The sequence below is a fragment of the Tamandua tetradactyla genome, chromosome 1 (assembly GCF_023851605.1).
Source record: "Tamandua tetradactyla isolate mTamTet1 chromosome 1, mTamTet1.pri, whole genome shotgun sequence".
Classification (NCBI taxonomy): Eukaryota; Metazoa; Chordata; class Mammalia; order Pilosa; family Myrmecophagidae; genus Tamandua; species Tamandua tetradactyla.
Window position 1 is genome coordinate 14817983 of NC_135327.1, and position 15706 is coordinate 14833688.

General features: G+C 59.8%; 1 protein-coding gene across 2 annotated transcripts in view; it reads right to left on the minus strand.

Moving 5' to 3' along the window:
* Window positions 1-2926: 2926 nt before the first annotated feature.
* Window positions 2927-15706, minus strand: part of SRC (SRC proto-oncogene, non-receptor tyrosine kinase) — a 49516-nt gene continuing 36736 nt past the window's right edge. For both annotated transcript variants that reach the window (XM_077169168.1, XM_077169173.1), the window contains exons 5-13: window positions 13153-13251; window positions 12881-12984; window positions 11138-11287; window positions 9609-9764; window positions 7666-7845; window positions 6649-6725; window positions 5727-5880; window positions 5429-5560; window positions 2927-5174 (exon numbers count right to left, since the gene is read on the minus strand). In XM_077169168.1, the coding sequence (XP_077025283.1) occupies window positions 4966-5174; window positions 5429-5560; window positions 5727-5880; window positions 6649-6725; window positions 7666-7845; window positions 9609-9764; window positions 11138-11287; window positions 12881-12984; window positions 13153-13251 (1261 nt within the window). In that variant the 3' untranslated portion in view covers window positions 2927-4965. The remainder of the gene's footprint in view (window positions 5175-5428; window positions 5561-5726; window positions 5881-6648; window positions 6726-7665; window positions 7846-9608; window positions 9765-11137; window positions 11288-12880; window positions 12985-13152; window positions 13252-15706) is intronic.

Consider the following 15706-nt stretch of genomic DNA (forward strand, 5'->3'; position numbering starts at 1 on the left):
AGCAAACGCAAGCAAGGAGCTGTGTGCATGTGTGCATGTGTGCGTGCGTGCATGTGTGTGTGTGCACGCGTGTGTCCAGCATGAGTTCTGGCGAGGAGAATTTTATGAAGGAGGAAGAGAGGGGCAGAGGGGCAGAGGATGGACAAAGAGACCATTGAGGGCCACAGCCTAGGAGACGGTGAGGGCAGAGCCACGCACATACCACATACACACCGCACACCACACACACATCACAACAACACACGCACTGCACCTACCTGCACACATCAGAAGTGCGGGGGGGGCTCATGAGGGGAGCAGGGGGGAGAGACTGCAGAGAGAGCCCAGGCTCAGGGGGCCTGACCCAAAGACACACAGGCCAGTGTGAGTACACACCTTACACACGGCACCAATGAATGAAAGAATGGATGGGCCCAGAGTTGAGAGTCAGTAAATGAGGGTCCAGAAAGAGCCAGAGCTGGAGAGTCACAGAGACGGAAAGAGGCACTGGGAGGCCAGGGGGCCCAGAGGCGGAGAGGAAGGAGCGGAGAGGGGCTCACACAGCCCCTGGGATCCCGCCCCTCCTCTCCGGGAAGGTGGGAAGGGCTGGAGCAGGAGTTACAGCGTTTAAAAAATGTTCTTATTCCTGCTTTCCTGTACCTTTCCCACTCTGCTGGAAGGAGATATACGATTTTTGTTGGGGGTGAGGGGACACCTTACTTTTTCATTAAAAAAGGCAGAATAAGAGCAAAACCACCTGAGACCAGGAAGGGAAGGCGGTGGGGGAACGGGTCCCAGGAGCTCGCACCCCTGGGGAGGGCTGGAAACCGGGCGGGACCGCAGACCCTGGGGGCGGAGCCGGTGGCCCCAGCTGTGAGTGTTTCCTGCCTCTCCACTGTCGCTGCTTGTCTCTGTCTGTCTCTTTCACACGCAGAGATCAAGCAAAGCCAACTGAACCGAGCTCCACAGGGAGGGAGTCAAAGAAGGCGAAGGAGCCAGAGAAGAAGGAGGGAGAGCGGGGTGCACCTTCCCTCCCCAGGCGTGGCCTGGGCGCCCGACTTGGGCTCACCTGGGGGAATCCCGCCCAGGTGCAGGGGCCGCGGTGCAGCCGAGTTCACGCGGCACCGGGAGGGCGGCTGGGCAGGGGCGCCCCAAGGCTTGCCTGGACTAGGGTCTGGGGTGGTGAGGGCGGGATGAGCTGGTGAAGGCCAGGGCGGGGGTGGCCGTGTGGCCAGCCCAGGGGGCCCAGGGAGGCCTGAGGCCGCTGGGGTTGGGGACCAGCTGGGGCAGGCCGGGAAGAGTCCAGAGACACGCAGAGCCGGCCAGGGAGACACTCAGGGAGAGACAGACGGGGAGGGGCGTGGAGAGAGAGACGGAGACACACACAGAGAAACTAGAGAAACAAAGAGAGACGGAGGGAGGAGCGGAGAAACAGCCAGACACAGACACGAAGAGGAAGACCAAACAATCGGGGGAAGAGAGACGGAAAGAAGCAAAACTGTGGAGACAGAAAGACAAGCAGGGCTGGAGAGAGCTAGGGGCGCAGGCAAAGGGAGACAGACAGCGCGTGGGGGTCACGGAGAGACACGAAGGGACGTCGGCGAAGCGCCGCACTGAACTCGGGCTCCCCCCACCCCACCCCACCCCACCCCGCCACTGTCCCGGGCCGCGCGGGGAACCCGGCAGGGGGTGAGGGGTCGACCCCGGAACCCAGGCCCGCGCAGGCGCACTCCCGACCCTCCGCCGCCGCGCGGGCGAGCGCTTTATCCCCACCGAGGCTGGGCGCGTCCCGGCGCGCTCGCTCACCCGCGGCCCCGGGTCCACGTGCGCGCGTCCCCCGAGCTCCCACGGGACCCTCGGACGCACACACTGCTGCCCCCTCCACCCCCCATGATCACAACCCAGCTGCACACAGGGGAGCCCACACGGCCCCAGGAGCTCACAGGTTCACAATCACCTGGACGTGGTTCCGTGCACTGCACACATTCACCTGTGCACACGCAGCCTTGGGCAGACACACCCCACACACTCATGCCTCATTCCGACCCAGGCATACACAGGGGCTCACAGATGCCCCAGCAGCCACAGCACCTGGACATATGTCACCTCCCACTCACATTCCCACACAAGTGCACACATCTGGGCACACACCCCCATGAGCCCACAGACTTATAGAACACCAGAGCACATGTCCACACACAAACATACAAACAGCTGTGACACAGATCGCCGTGAGCCGCTGCCCCACCACATACCTGCATGAACACAAAGGCACACGCTTCTAGGCACTCACTCCTGCCAGCAAGCAAAAGCCACATGCCACAAGCTCACGCATCCACACTCCCATCTCTGCACCCATGACATAAACACACCCATGCGGTCTCCAGGTGTCCCTTTGGACCTGGACACCATGGTGTTTGAGCTTTCTGCCTTGTGCACATAATACTGAACAGAGAAAGGTCCAGTTTTTGAATTGCATTAATTAATTTTTTGTTGATTAAGCAATGCTGTGAGGGCAGAGGTAACACACATAGGTATGGGATCTGGTGTAAAATAAGTATCTTCCTATAGATTATTCCAAATCAACTTTCTGAGTTGTGTCCTTTAGTGGTAGGGGATGAGAGGGGAGGGGAAGGGTCTTTGGACTCTTCTCCAAGGTTTCAGGCACTTTCCTTGACACAGGTACCCAGCACTCCTAGAAACACAAACAGCAGACACGCAGCTGTACCCTAAGGGCATGTGGGCAAGTTTGTGCAGTGAACACAGCAGGCTTGCCACATCCCCACACTGCTGTCTCGGAAAGCTCATGTGACACTCTCACCCGAAACCCTCTAGCCACCAGTGCTGCCAGGACAAAAGCCCCTCTGCCCAGCGTCGCCTCTCCTTGCAGCCCATGCCCTCACTTTCTTGCACACAGCAGAAGCTCAATAAACCCTTGGCCAAACGCTGAGGTCTGTTTGTGTTTAATCAGACAATATGCAAAGTATTTACAACCAATTCTGGATCCCTCCCTCCCAACGAGCGTGGGCTGTGGAATGCGGGATCCTGGGGCCCTGCCCAGAGCCCGGGATCCCCCAGGCCTCTGCATAGTCATCTGAAATCTACAAAACACTGTTGTAAATTTAAAAAAGGACAGTATTAGGACACTTTGTACAAAGGGCCTTGGACAGTCAGAGAGGGATTTGAGAGCACGCTGGCGTGAGCAAACCCTGGTCCAACTGGGATGGGAAAAGACTTGGTGATAAACATGAATGAGAGGAAAAGTTGAAATTTCATAGGCAGGCACCGCTCGGCCTCCTTCCCCACTGGCAGGGCCTGGCTGGCTGGAGAAACCCTGGCAGCCTCGAGAAACTCTGGCAGCGGGAATGTTATTGCTATGACGGGGGCGCTGTGAGTGAAATGTACGTGTCGGGGAGGACGGAGCAGGGGGCATTTTTACATGTTAAATATGGACACACATGGAGGCACGCACACGGGCACACGCATACACACACAAGGGCCCTTGGCAAGATGCTCCTTTTACAGATGGGCACCCTGAGGCCCGGGGAGGGGCCCTCACACACCCTAGACTGAACAGCACAGAACGTGGTCTCCTGGTGCTCCTGGGGCTGGACGCACTATGGGTTCCAGGCCACAGGGTCTGGACAGGATCTGAGCAGTTCTGGAGGCCTTGGCCACGTAACAAGGAGGCAGACACTGAAGCCCAGAGAGGGGCAGGGGCCGCCCAAGGTCAAACAGTCAATGTGGTGCCTAAGGCCAGACACTCATCCTCTCACCCCAGCCTAGGCACTCCTTTCCGCTACTTGTGAATTCAGGGGTGCCAACTGGGGGAAGGAGAGCAGGGGCCGGATCTTGAAATGCTATAGGACAGACCAGGGAAAGGAGGACCTTAGGGCCCCTCCTGATTCCAGGGCCAGCGCCTCTCAGTCCCTCGGCCCTTCTACTTCTGCTTGATTGCCTCCAGAGCCTAGGAGCTCACTCCCTTACATGGCTGGCTAGCTCTGAAGGTCACACATTCTAATTGAAGCCTGTCTTCCTACGCCTTCCGCCCCTCAGTCCTAGCTAAGCTCCATAACCACCTCCACTTCCTTCCCTCTGAAAGCCCAGCTGAGCTCTGCAGCCAGAAGCAACAGCAGGGGAGCCTCTCTATTCTAACCCATGTGCAGGCCCCTTGTTCCCTGGGCTGCCCCAGTTTGTCTACAAAGCCTCCAAAGACAATTCGCATTGGTTCCTGAGGAAGACAGAGGGAGCACCGGGTTCCAATCCTGCCTCAATCCTGAATGTTCTGTGGCCTTGGGCAAATCGCACCCCCTCTCCGGACTCAGTTTCCCCCTGGGTAAAATGGGAACAAGGACTTGAAGTTCTCTAAGGGTCCATCAGGTCTGAGAAGGGCAGGGTTGAGGGAGTCCCACGCCATCCGGCATCGCCCAGTCAGGCTAGGGCTGGGACTGCCCAGCTGGGGAGCAGATGGCAGAGGGGTCTGGACCCAGAGGCCTCCACCAACAGCGGCTTCTGGAATGAGTGGCAGAATCAGGGGAACAGGCAGGCTGAGGGCAGGGCCCTCCACTCCTCTTTGGAAAGGCTCTTTGGCCAGCTCTTGAGAAAGACCTGGGGAGGTGGGGGAGCCTCCACGGGGGTGTGGAGTAGGTCCAGGCGGGAAAAGGGCCCCCCAGCCCCAGCCCCTCATCCCAGTTCCTCACTCAGAAGCCCACCGAGCTCGAGGGAATGCAGGAAGGAGGCGTGTGGCTGGAGCAAGAGCTGGGAGACACAGTCACTGGGTCAGCCTGGAACCCACCCTCCAGGCCTGCCCCAGGCGCCCAAGCCCTTCCATGCCCCCAAAAAGGAAGAGGGGACTTGTCTCTGGCAATTCGGCCCCACGGAGGGAAGATCAACAGTGGACAGGTGGAGTGGGACAAGACCCCCTGCAAGGGGCCGTCCAGCCCAGGAGCCAAGCCGAGAAGCCAGTCTGGCCCTGCAGCCTGCTCCCTATAGGTTCTCGCCGGGCTGGTACTGGGGCTCGGTGGACGTGAAGTAATCCTCCAGGAAGGCCTGCAGGTACTCGAAGGTGGGCCGCTCCTCCGGCTCCTTCCGCCAGCACTGGCACATGAGGTCGTGCAGGGACTCGGGACACTCGGGCGGGCAGGGCATCCGGTAGCCTCGCTCCACCTGGTCCAGCACCTCGCGGTTGACCATCCCTGCGGACAGGAAGCGGCGTGAGGGGCCTGGGTCCAGGGGGGCAGGGAGAAGACGGTGGGGACCACAAAGAGGGCCTCTGGGTGTGACCGTGGACGAGGCCCATCTCCAACGCTGACAGCCCTGACCATAGGGAGAGCCTCAGATCAGATGCTCAACCCCTCTGTTACACAAATGGGGAAACTGAGGCCTGGGAAGGAGGGATGGCTTTTCCAAGGCCACTGGGGCAGAGGGACTCCGGGACCCAAGCTCTTACCGGGATAGGGCACCCGCCCCTTCGTGGTGAGCTCCGTCAGTAGGATGCCAAAGGACCACACGTCCGACTTGATGGTGAACCGGCCGTAGAGGGCAGCTTCTGGAGCCGTCCACTTGATGGGGAACTTGGCACCTGCAGGAGCGAGAGAAGTCGGGGGAGCAGCTTGGTAAAATGTCACAGCTGTCCTGCCAGATGGGCACCATTCTCATCCCCACTGGACAGAACAGGAAACTGAGGTTCGGAGAAGGGCCGTGACCTGCCCAAGGGCACACGGTGTGCCCCGCCGGGCCCTGCCCACCTTGCCGGGCCGTGTACTCATTGTCTTCGATGAGCCGGGCCAGCCCGAAGTCAGCCACTTTGCACACCAGGTTCTCTCCCACCAGGATGTTGGCCGCGCGCAGGTCCCGGTGGACGTAGTTCATCCTCTCCACATATGCCATGCCCGAGGCGATCTGCAGGCAGAGGCCCGGGAGCCTGGCTCAGGCCACCCCACGCCCTTCCTGGGACCGCAAGCATGAGGCAGGGTGGGGGTCACCCCCAGGGACAGGTGGACGGGGGGTGGGAGGGGGCAGCCAATTAAACTCCCTGCCCGCCCTACACTTTTTTCAGGCAAGCAAAGTCAGTTTGCAATAAATGCTGTTGGCAGAAAAAGGACCACTGCTCGGTGGGAGAAGGGGCTCGGGGCAAAGGGCAAAGGGGAGGAACAAGACAAGATGCAGCCAGGGAGGTGGGGCGACCATGAAAAAGAAGCCCTAGCTGCCACAGACACAGATGACCAGCAGGGCCTGCCCGTTCCTTCAAGTCCTCTCTCTCTCAACCTTGGTTTCCTCATTTGTTAAATGGGAGGAACAGCCATCCCTACTCCTAACTGAGGTAAGGATTAAATGGAAAAGGCATGTTGAGCACTGCCCACAGCAAGCACAAATGCATGCTTGTTGAGTGACTGAATGACCTTCAGAGAGAAGAAAAACGGAACCTGAGGCCACACAGTGAGTCAGTGACTCCTGATACCCAGGCTAGGGCTCTCTCCTCTGCCCGCAACTACCACCCACAGTCCCTATAATGGTTCCAGTAACATGTGCAGAGAGATCAGTGAGTGTGGGGGCAATCAAGGAAGGCTTCCTGGAGGGAGCACTCAAGAGGCAGGAATTGGCTGAACCAGGATGGGGTCTGAAGATAGGGGGGCCAAGGACGTGGGGAGGCAGGCAGGGCTGACTCACCTGAGCAGCCATGTCCACCAGCTGAGGCAGTCGCAGGTACTTGCCCGTTTCCCCCTTGAGAAAGTCCAGCAAACTCCCTGGGCAGAGAGAGACTCAGCTCCAGCCCCTGCTCCACCCTGCCCTGTCCTTTCCTTCCTGAGCCAGGAAGCAGTAGTTCCCAGATCCTGTCCAAGCAGGCCAGCCTTGCTTTAACAAGCACGGCAGATTTTAGGTAAACTCATCTCTGAATAAAGTCCCTCTCTTGGCTTTTGTCACTAGGAGGACAAGCAAGGTAGGAAACGACCCAAATGTCCATCCCCAGGTGAATGGATCCACAAACATCAGCCCAACAGAATACGACTCAGTTATTAACAAAGAAACAATAGGGATGAATCTCAGATGTAAAAGATTGCAGCATGAAATTCTAGAATAGGCAAAATGAATCTAAATGATGGAAAGCAGGTCAGAGGTTGCCTGGGGGAACCCCAGTATGGGAGGTACTGCCTGCAAAGCGGTTCAAGGTGATGGAGACCGTGGCTGTGACACGGACACACCGTATATCCATCTGCTAAAACTCACTTTTTTAAATGGATACTTGAAATGGGTACATTCTATCATATTTAAATTATACCCCCCCCAAAGTGGAATTTTTAAAAATATTAATTAATTAAAAAATAAAGTAAAGGCCAAGCCAGGCATTGGACCTGGATATGGCTCACAGCATGCATGGCTGGGGGAAATCCTCTAGTAGTCCCAGGGTGGCAAAGGGCTTTAAAATATTGGTAAACGAGGGGACAGGTACATTGTGGCAAATCATTTGAAACAAAATGAAATTAAAAGGCAATCTTTGGTTTGGTTTAACTTTCCACTGACATGAGAATTTGATTCTATTCCATTTCACAAAGATGTGCGTTCTAAATGCGGGGGACGGGAAGCATGTCCCCGGCCTGCCCAGTTGGGAGAAAACCCTGTCTCTGGGGGCAGGGTGGCCCAGCGAGGGGCTGACCCGCCTCTCTGCGCCGGCTGCTCGGGCCTCACCCTTGCTCATGTACTCCGTGACAATGTAGATGGGCTCCTCAGACACCACCGCGTACAGCTGCACCAGCTTCTCATGCCTCAGTTTCTTCATAACCTGGGCCTCCTGCAGGAAGGCCTCCGGAGACATGGTGCCCGGCTTCAGGGTCTTGATGGCCACCCTGGTGGTGCCGTTCCAGGTCCCTGGGGCGGGAGGGGCACAGCTGGCTCAATGGAGACCCCATCCCTCCCCCTGTCCCACCCAGACCCAGGATCCACCTATCTGGGTGTCAGTCTCAACTCTGGTCAAGGCTGGGGTCTTCTCTGAACCTCAGTGTCTTCATTTATTACCTATTACAACAGGCATAATAATGGCTCCTCATAGGGTTATTACAAGGATGACGTGAGTACAAACTCAACAAGCAATAGCTGCTGTTATGACTGATTATTGGGAATGTTCTGAAAAGCAGCACATTGGCCCGAGACATGGGAGACCATGATTCCAACCTGACTGCCCCCACCGTGGGTGCTCTCTGGCCTCCCTTGGGTGCCTCACACAGTGGCAAATGGAACTGTGAAGTGGTGGGGCCGGGGTGGGGAGGGGCTGGCCCAGGGTCTGCGAGGCCTCGGGAACAAGTGGTCGCCTCTGGAGCCTGCAGCCACCAAAGAGACAGGTGTCGCCATAAGCACAAGGATCTGGAGGTCAGATCGGCCGGACACAACTCCCTCCGCCGCCACTTGCCAGCAGTGAGAAGGGTGAATCGGCTCCTCTTTCTGAGCCACAGTTTTCTCCTCTGAGAAACTGGAGTGCCACAGTGCCTGCTCTATGGGGCTGTTTGAGGCGTATTGTGTGTCATTCTCACTGGGACCCTTGGGGAGCCCATATTCCAGAGCAGTGTGCTTAATCCGGGCCCTCGTCCCAGCTGGGCCCGAGCCGCCTTTAATAAGGAGCCAGCCTGTGGCCGGTCTCTGTGGCCCTCCTGGCACAGGTCACCTAGGGGTCGATCGGTGGTACATGGCACTTCACAGGTCCACCTGGTGCCCCCGAGGAGGGGGTGAGGGCCTCCCCGACTGACGTCACCATTCTCCCAGCCAGGAAGGAGTTTTGCAGCCATCCAGTGGCTGACGCTGTGGCTTACTAAGTTTTATTCAAGTCCCCATTTTGTGTCTGTGTCCAGGAGCTGGCCTCTCATACCCCTCCTGTCACCCGCTCCACCCGTGCTTTCCCTCCCCTGGCCTGGCCTGACCTCCAGCCTTAACCACTGCCTCCCACCCTGGAGCGCCTCTGCTCTTCTCCGTCAGCCTTGCAAAGGGGGGAAGTGGAGGCAGCAATACCGAGTGGATACCACGGCTCAGAAGAAACCTTGAAAATGGCAAACCACGGTCCTCCTGCTGCAGCCCCAGGCTCACAGCTGCCATGCCCACCTCCACCCTAGCCTCCAGGTTCCTCTTGGTCAGCAGGAACCATCCAGAGAGCAGGGCCCTGGCTTCCCAGCAGTTCCCTCTGTGAGCTGGGCTTCTTCCTCCGTGGCTAGGAGCCAACAGCAGGCTGCACAGGGGCCCATATTCTCTCTCAACAGCCCTGAAGGTGGGGCCTATAGCACTGGCCCATTTTATAGCTGAGAAGACTGAGGCTCAGAGAGCAGGTGTGCCTGCCCCCGACACCACAGCAGGGCCTTGGGGAGCCCCCAGTACCCTGCCTCGAGCAGCTCTGTTAAAGGTGCTGCTGTCTGCAGAGGCAAGGCTGTGGGGAGTCTCACCACCCCCCACCTCGGTGCCAGTCACTGCAGAGGGATTTCCATATTTAAAATAGGGCCCTACTATTCAGCGGAGGCAACTGAGGCTCATAGAGGAGAAGGGCTGGTGGTTGGGGGACCTCCTTGAGCTGCCGCACAGCCTGGACATCTGTCTGGTTCTCAGGAGGTAGTGGGGCACCGAAGTTCCCCTGAGGGGAGGGGGGGCCTTACCCATCCACACCTCTCCGAAGCAGCCCTGGCCCAGCTTGACCTCCAGCCGCAGTGACTCCCGGGGGATCTCCCAGGCGTCCTTGGCCAGGCCCTGCGTCTGCGGCTTGGACGTGGGGCACACGGTGGTGAGACGGTGGCACAGGCCATCAGCGTGTTCTGAAGACAGAAGCGGGAGCTGGAGCCCGAGCAGGGCTCTGGGGCCTCCTGCTGCCCCGGCTGTGCACACAGGCTGCACCCCGGAAGCCAGGCACCCCTGCCTAAGCGCCACCCCTGCCCCCACCCAGGCCCACACTGTCTCATGCACCTGCTCACTGGGTCACTCACTCACTCATTCATCATTTGGGGGTCGCCACCGAGGCAGGCGCCAGGGGCCTGACTGGGGATAAGTCCAGTGGACTCCTGCCCTCGGGGAGCCCACAGTCCGGGGGAAGCCAACTCCTAGGACCCCAAACATGGCAGAGGAGAACTGTATGGGGCTGTGAGTGGGAGCAGGAGGCTTGATGGAATCCTGGAAGGCTTCCCAGAGGAAGTGATAACTGGGCTTGAATCTGCAGTAGGTGAGTGGGGCAAGAGCACTTCCAGCAGAGGGCCTGGCCCGTGCAAAGGCCCTGAAAGAGGAGCAAACTGCTGAGCTGGAGGAGCTGAACAGATGCCAGAGGGGCTGCAGGGGAGCAAATGAGGGAAGAGAGGGCCCAGCTGCAGGCAGGGAGGCAAGCAGGGCTTAGGCCACCCAGGGCCCTGGAGACCACGCTGGGCAGGCTCTTTATTCTAAGATTCCAAGGGAGCCCCTGGAGGGTGTTGGCCGAGAATGAGGTGCTGTGGTGGATTTAAGGCTCAGGATGAACCCTAGGGTGTTGGGATGGAGGGTGGTGACGCGTCCCAGAGGGAGCGGGAGGCCCAGCTGACAGAGAAGGATACATGGGGTGGGGCGTAGCCAGTGACCTCAGGACAGGCCACATCTGCACCCAGAGGCCATGGCCACACAGGTACCATGGACACCTGCTCCACAAGGGGGCACACAGTCCATGACACTGCGGGCCACTGGGTGGCCCGTGGCACACCCAGCCCCACAGCCCCGCACGTGCCTGAGCACCGAGCTCCCTCTGCTGCTGTCTCCGTCTCGGCTGCAAATCAATGCAGCCGCCCCTCCTCCTCTCTCTGTAACCAGTTCAGACCGGTCTTAGGGCTGCAGAGACAAACCAGCCCAGGCCCCCCCTCCCTTCCCAACTCGGAGACTCCTTTGCTCCTTCGCTCCTCCGGGGCAGCCTCCACTCACCAGCCATCAGTGAGGGGGAGGTGGGGGAGGGGGTTAAGGTGGGGGAGAGCAGAGGGGAGAGAGGGGGGCAGGGAGGCCAGAGAGAAGGGGGTGCTGGAAGGAAGGGAGGGGAGCGGGAGGAAGGGCGGAGGGTGGTGGGAAACCTGTACCCTGGGGCTACCAGAAGCGTCCAGCCTCAGGGCCCCACAGCCCCTCCCAGGCGGGCCGCTGGGCCCGGCCGCCCTCCCCCGCCCCGCCCCGCCTCCGGCCTCACTGGAGTAGTAGGCCACCAGCTGCTGCAGGCTGCTGAACTGCGTGCGGGAGGTGATGTAGAAGCCGCCGCTGTCCAGCTTGCGGATCTTGTAGTGCTTCACGTTGAGGCCCTTGGCATTGTCGAAGTCGGACACCGAGAGGCAGTAGGCGCCTGCGGGGGGGCAGACGCTGTGAGCGACTCACAGGCCACCCCGGGGTGGGGATGGGGGGTCCGGCGGGGGCAAAGCCGGCTCTGGCCGCCCTGGCTCTCGGCACCCAGGTCTGCAGCAGCCACCGAGGCAGGGAGCGAAGGAAATACGACTGGACGTTCTCCTTGGGCACCCCCGGCCCCGGAAAGACCTCCGAACCCCAGGGGTGCATCCCAGCTGCAGGGCCTTGACTGGCCCCGTACCCTCTGAGGGCCTCCTCCGGGGCTGCTGGAGCGGTCAATGAGAACCATATACGAGGGCTTGGCACACAGAAGGCGCCCAATAAATGTTTACTGGGTGCCTGTAGGTCCCTGGCCTAAGGGCTTCCACTCTCCCTCCAGGGGCATTCTTGGCACCCACCCGCCTTCCAGAGGGAGCAGGAGGTTGGCTGAGGCTATAGTAGCTGTGGGGAAGAGACCACAGGCTGGGTGGGCCTGAGGCCGGCGGGGCCCAGGCTGGGCCAGCCCTGGTGTCCCCACCCTGCTTCCCCTGAGCCTGGAAAAGCCTTTGGTTGGAAAAGTCTCGTCCTGCCCAGCAGGCCTGGCCAGGAGCCTGGGCCCAACAGTCGCCGGGGGTGGCGTCAGGGAAAGAAGCCCCCAGAGTCGGGGGTGGGGGCTCCAGCGGCCAGAAGAGACCATCTTGGGAGCCTGGCCCAGCCCGCACAGCCCCTGGGCCCAGAGAGGGAGAGGGGCTGCCTCACATCACCCAGAAAGTCAGACACAGCACTAGCACTCGAACCCACACGCTGGGTCTCAAAAGCTGTGCCCTGCTGCAGATGACCCAGGCCACGGGTCATCTTCCAGCAGTTGCAGGAAGGCCTGGGCCCGGTGGCCACACGCTTACACGGGGACTTGGTCCAGAGGCCCTTCAGCAAGATGATAAACCCACAGGAATTCACCACCTCAGGGCAACACACGGACAACTCCACCCCCGCACACACACTCATGCCTCAACCCACACATGGCATGCACACGTGTCCATGACCACACAGCTGCTCACAAACGGACATGCATTTCCCAGCTCCTGGGCTCCCACTGAGCCCTAGCCCCACAGGAAGCAGCCCAGCTTCATCGCCATGGTCGCAGGCTCCCTGCGAGAGGTTGGAGAGAAAGGGGATGACCTGCACCTCTGGGTGAGGGGAGCAGAGGAGGAGTAGGGGCCAGGAGTTTTGGGGGGAAGGACAAAGCCAGGTCCTGGCACCCAGACCAGCCCCTGAGGTCCCTGGGGAAAGGAGAGGGACCCATTGGCTCAGTACCCACCCTGGGAACAAGCCTTAACTATGTGCCCTCAGGCCTCTGGATGATCTATTTCCATTCCTCATCTAAGAAAACTGAGGCCATAAAAGCTAAACTTCATCTTCTGCTGCACCTCTGGCCACTCCAGATAATTCAGTGTTCCCAAAACACCCCTCCCTGACTTTGACCCTGACAGTTTCTCCACTTGGAAAGGCTCTTTCCACCCAACTCCATATACCGAACTCCTATTCGTTCTGCAACACCCAGCTCAAACAACCCACACAAGGCCCAGTTCCCATTGGTCAACAAGAGTGCTCATACCTTTCGTGGTCTCGCTTTCTCGCACTAGGAAAGTCCCTCGTGGGTTCTCTGTGTTGAGCAGCAACCGCTCTGACTCCCGTCTGGTGATCTTGCCAAAGTACCACCTGGGGAGGAAAGAGGGGGTGTTGGCAGCCCAGGCTTCCGCCCACCCACAGCGCCTCTCTCCGAGGGGTGGCCAGGGCCCTGGGCAGCCAGACGTCCCACTCCAGGCCAGGAGAAAGGCTGGGACACAGCACTGGGGGGCCTGGCAGGCGGCTGGCGGCAGTACTCACTCCTCGGCCTGGATGGAGTCGGAGGGTGCCACGTAGTTGCTGGGGATGTAGCCCGTCTGTCCCGTGCTGAGCGAGTGGGCCAGCCACCAATCCCCCTCTCTGAGCAGGGTGGAGGGAGGGAACAAAGGAGAAGGGGCCATCAGCAGCAGGCTGGGGACCCGCAGTCCTCACAGGTGCTGTTCTGGGGGCCCTGGAGGCAGGGCGAGGCTCAGGGAGGCAGTGAGACCACTTGAGGTCACACAGCCTGACAGGTCGAGCTGGCCTGGAGCACGTCCCCTCCCTGCCCCAGAGGGCTCTTTGCCAAAGCTGGCTCAAAGGGACCTTGTCCAGGATAAGGCAGGATGGACACTGGTCAGCCTGAGGCCCAAAATCCACAAGGACAGAGTGCTGGGACGGGAAGTGATCTGCTTCCCTTCGCCGGACCACGCTGTCTCATGATGCCAAGGGTTGCCTTGAGAAGGAGGGAGGCCCCTGTCTTTGGGGGCAAGCAAGCTGTAATAGGAGAGAAGATCCTGCCCGAGATGGATGTCAAATTAGACCTTCAAGGCCTCCCGAGCCCTGAGACTCAGAATCCCAACCTCAAGGGCTGGTGGCGCTCGATGGAGGCACCGGGTGGCCCTCCGGGGGCATGGGGGCAACCCAGACCCAATCCTGCAAAATGCAGCAACACTTCCCATGATCCCGAATTACAGGTCACCTCCTTGGCTGAAAACTACAGCCTCCTCCTGCAGCCTGCACATCCACAGGGGGAAACTGAGGTCAGAGGGGCTGGGACTTGCCCAAAGTCACACAGCGAGTCATACCAGGAGGGGCGGGGCTGAGGTGGCAGAATCCCCAATGCCCAGGGCACTTCCACACTAACTGCCCCATGAGCGGAGGTAGGATGTGATGGGGACGGGGCAGGAGGGGCACAGAGGGGTCCCCTGGGCCAGGGTGGGAGTAGGGAGGGGAAGTACCTTTGCAGCCATCTGAATGTGAACCAGGTCTGGCTGGAACGGGGGTCCAGAGACACAGAGGAGGGAGGAGAAAGCGAGAGCCCAGCAGGAGAGAAGAGGCAGAGATGGGGGTGGTGAGAGGCAGGAAGAGCAAGGGACAGCGGGAGGGACAGCCAGGCCGTGCTGGGGTGGGGACAGGGTGGGGCAGCCGGCAGGGGCCTCACATCCAAAACATCCACAGTGGACCAGGAGAGGGTCCGGGGGTGAGGGGAGGTCAGAGGGCAGGGTAGCCAGGGAAAGAGTCCAGGCCCCTCCCACCCCCACTGTACAGACGGGAAGACTGAGACCAGAGAAGCAAGGCCTCTGCTCAAGGTCACACAGCCTGGCTCATGCTCCTGACCCCCAGACTCCAAGTCTGATACCTTCTTCTCACCCAAGGGCTGCCTCGGGGCCTCACCACGACCCCGAGGAGCTGCACCCAAGCAGGACATGCCCCTCACCGGGGCCCAGAGAGAGAAAGATTCTTGCCCACAGTTCCTGTCAGAACTTGAACCCGAGTCCCTGGCACTGGTTCTTTGGTGCTGCACCTGGCCATAATCCTCAGCCCATTTTGAAGAAGGAAAAGTTGAAGCCAGGAGGGAGAAGGGCTGGGGGTCTCTCTAAGGACCTGTCAGAGTGCAGGCGGGCGCCCCAGACCCTAGGGCTCAGCCGGGTGGTGGGTGCAGGGCCCTTTCTGGATGGAGTGCAATGAAGGGGGTATAATTGGGGCTGGTGGGCCCGACTCAGCTGTGTGAGCCCTGCACACATACTCAGACAGACAGGGTGACGTTCACATGGCAGCTTCCAGGGGAGAAGGAAAACCCTGGTTTAAGAGGCAGGGGGCCCCTGGAAAGAGGGCCGGATGTCCCAGCCCCTACCCGTCTCCCTGGGCCCATGGGGAGCCTATCCATACATTTGTCCTGTTTGACCCTCAAGGCCACCTTTGTGAGGAAGGCAAGACCCCAACCTACAAGGATGCGGCTCAGAGACATCAAGGGACCAGCCCAAGGGCACACAGCACCCAAGCTGGAGCAGCTTTTATTGTGGAGCTGAGGCACAGGGGGAATAGAGACTTGCTCCAAACTGCAAAGCAAGGACTCAAGCCACAGAGAACAGCCCTCTGAGCTCTTCTAGTCCAAAGTCTCATTTCACCAGTGGAGGAAAATGAAGCACAGAGAGGCCAGTGAGTTGCCCACGGCCACCAGTGAATCAGGGGCCAAGCAGAGGTAGGAACCAGAGCCTCTGAGTGCCCGCAGCAGGTTTCCTAGACCCCTGCAGACTCCTCGCCCCCTTGTCACTCCCCCAGGCCTCACACAGGCTCAGAGACTCTCGGGGAAGTCAGGGGGAGATGGAGGAAGAAGCAGCAGGGCTGGGGGCAGGGGACAGGCACTGGACCAAGGTCAGAGGCCACGACACAGCTTGACAAAGCCAGAGTCTGTGAGCCGGCCGGCCCTGGAGAGCCCCTGAGCCAGCCACTCAGCGGCAGGCCTGCAGGGGCTTGGCGCCCAGAGGCCGGCTGGGCAGCACCCTGGAAGGCCCGAGAAGCAAGGCGTGCTCCGCTTAGCTGACGTCACCCAGAC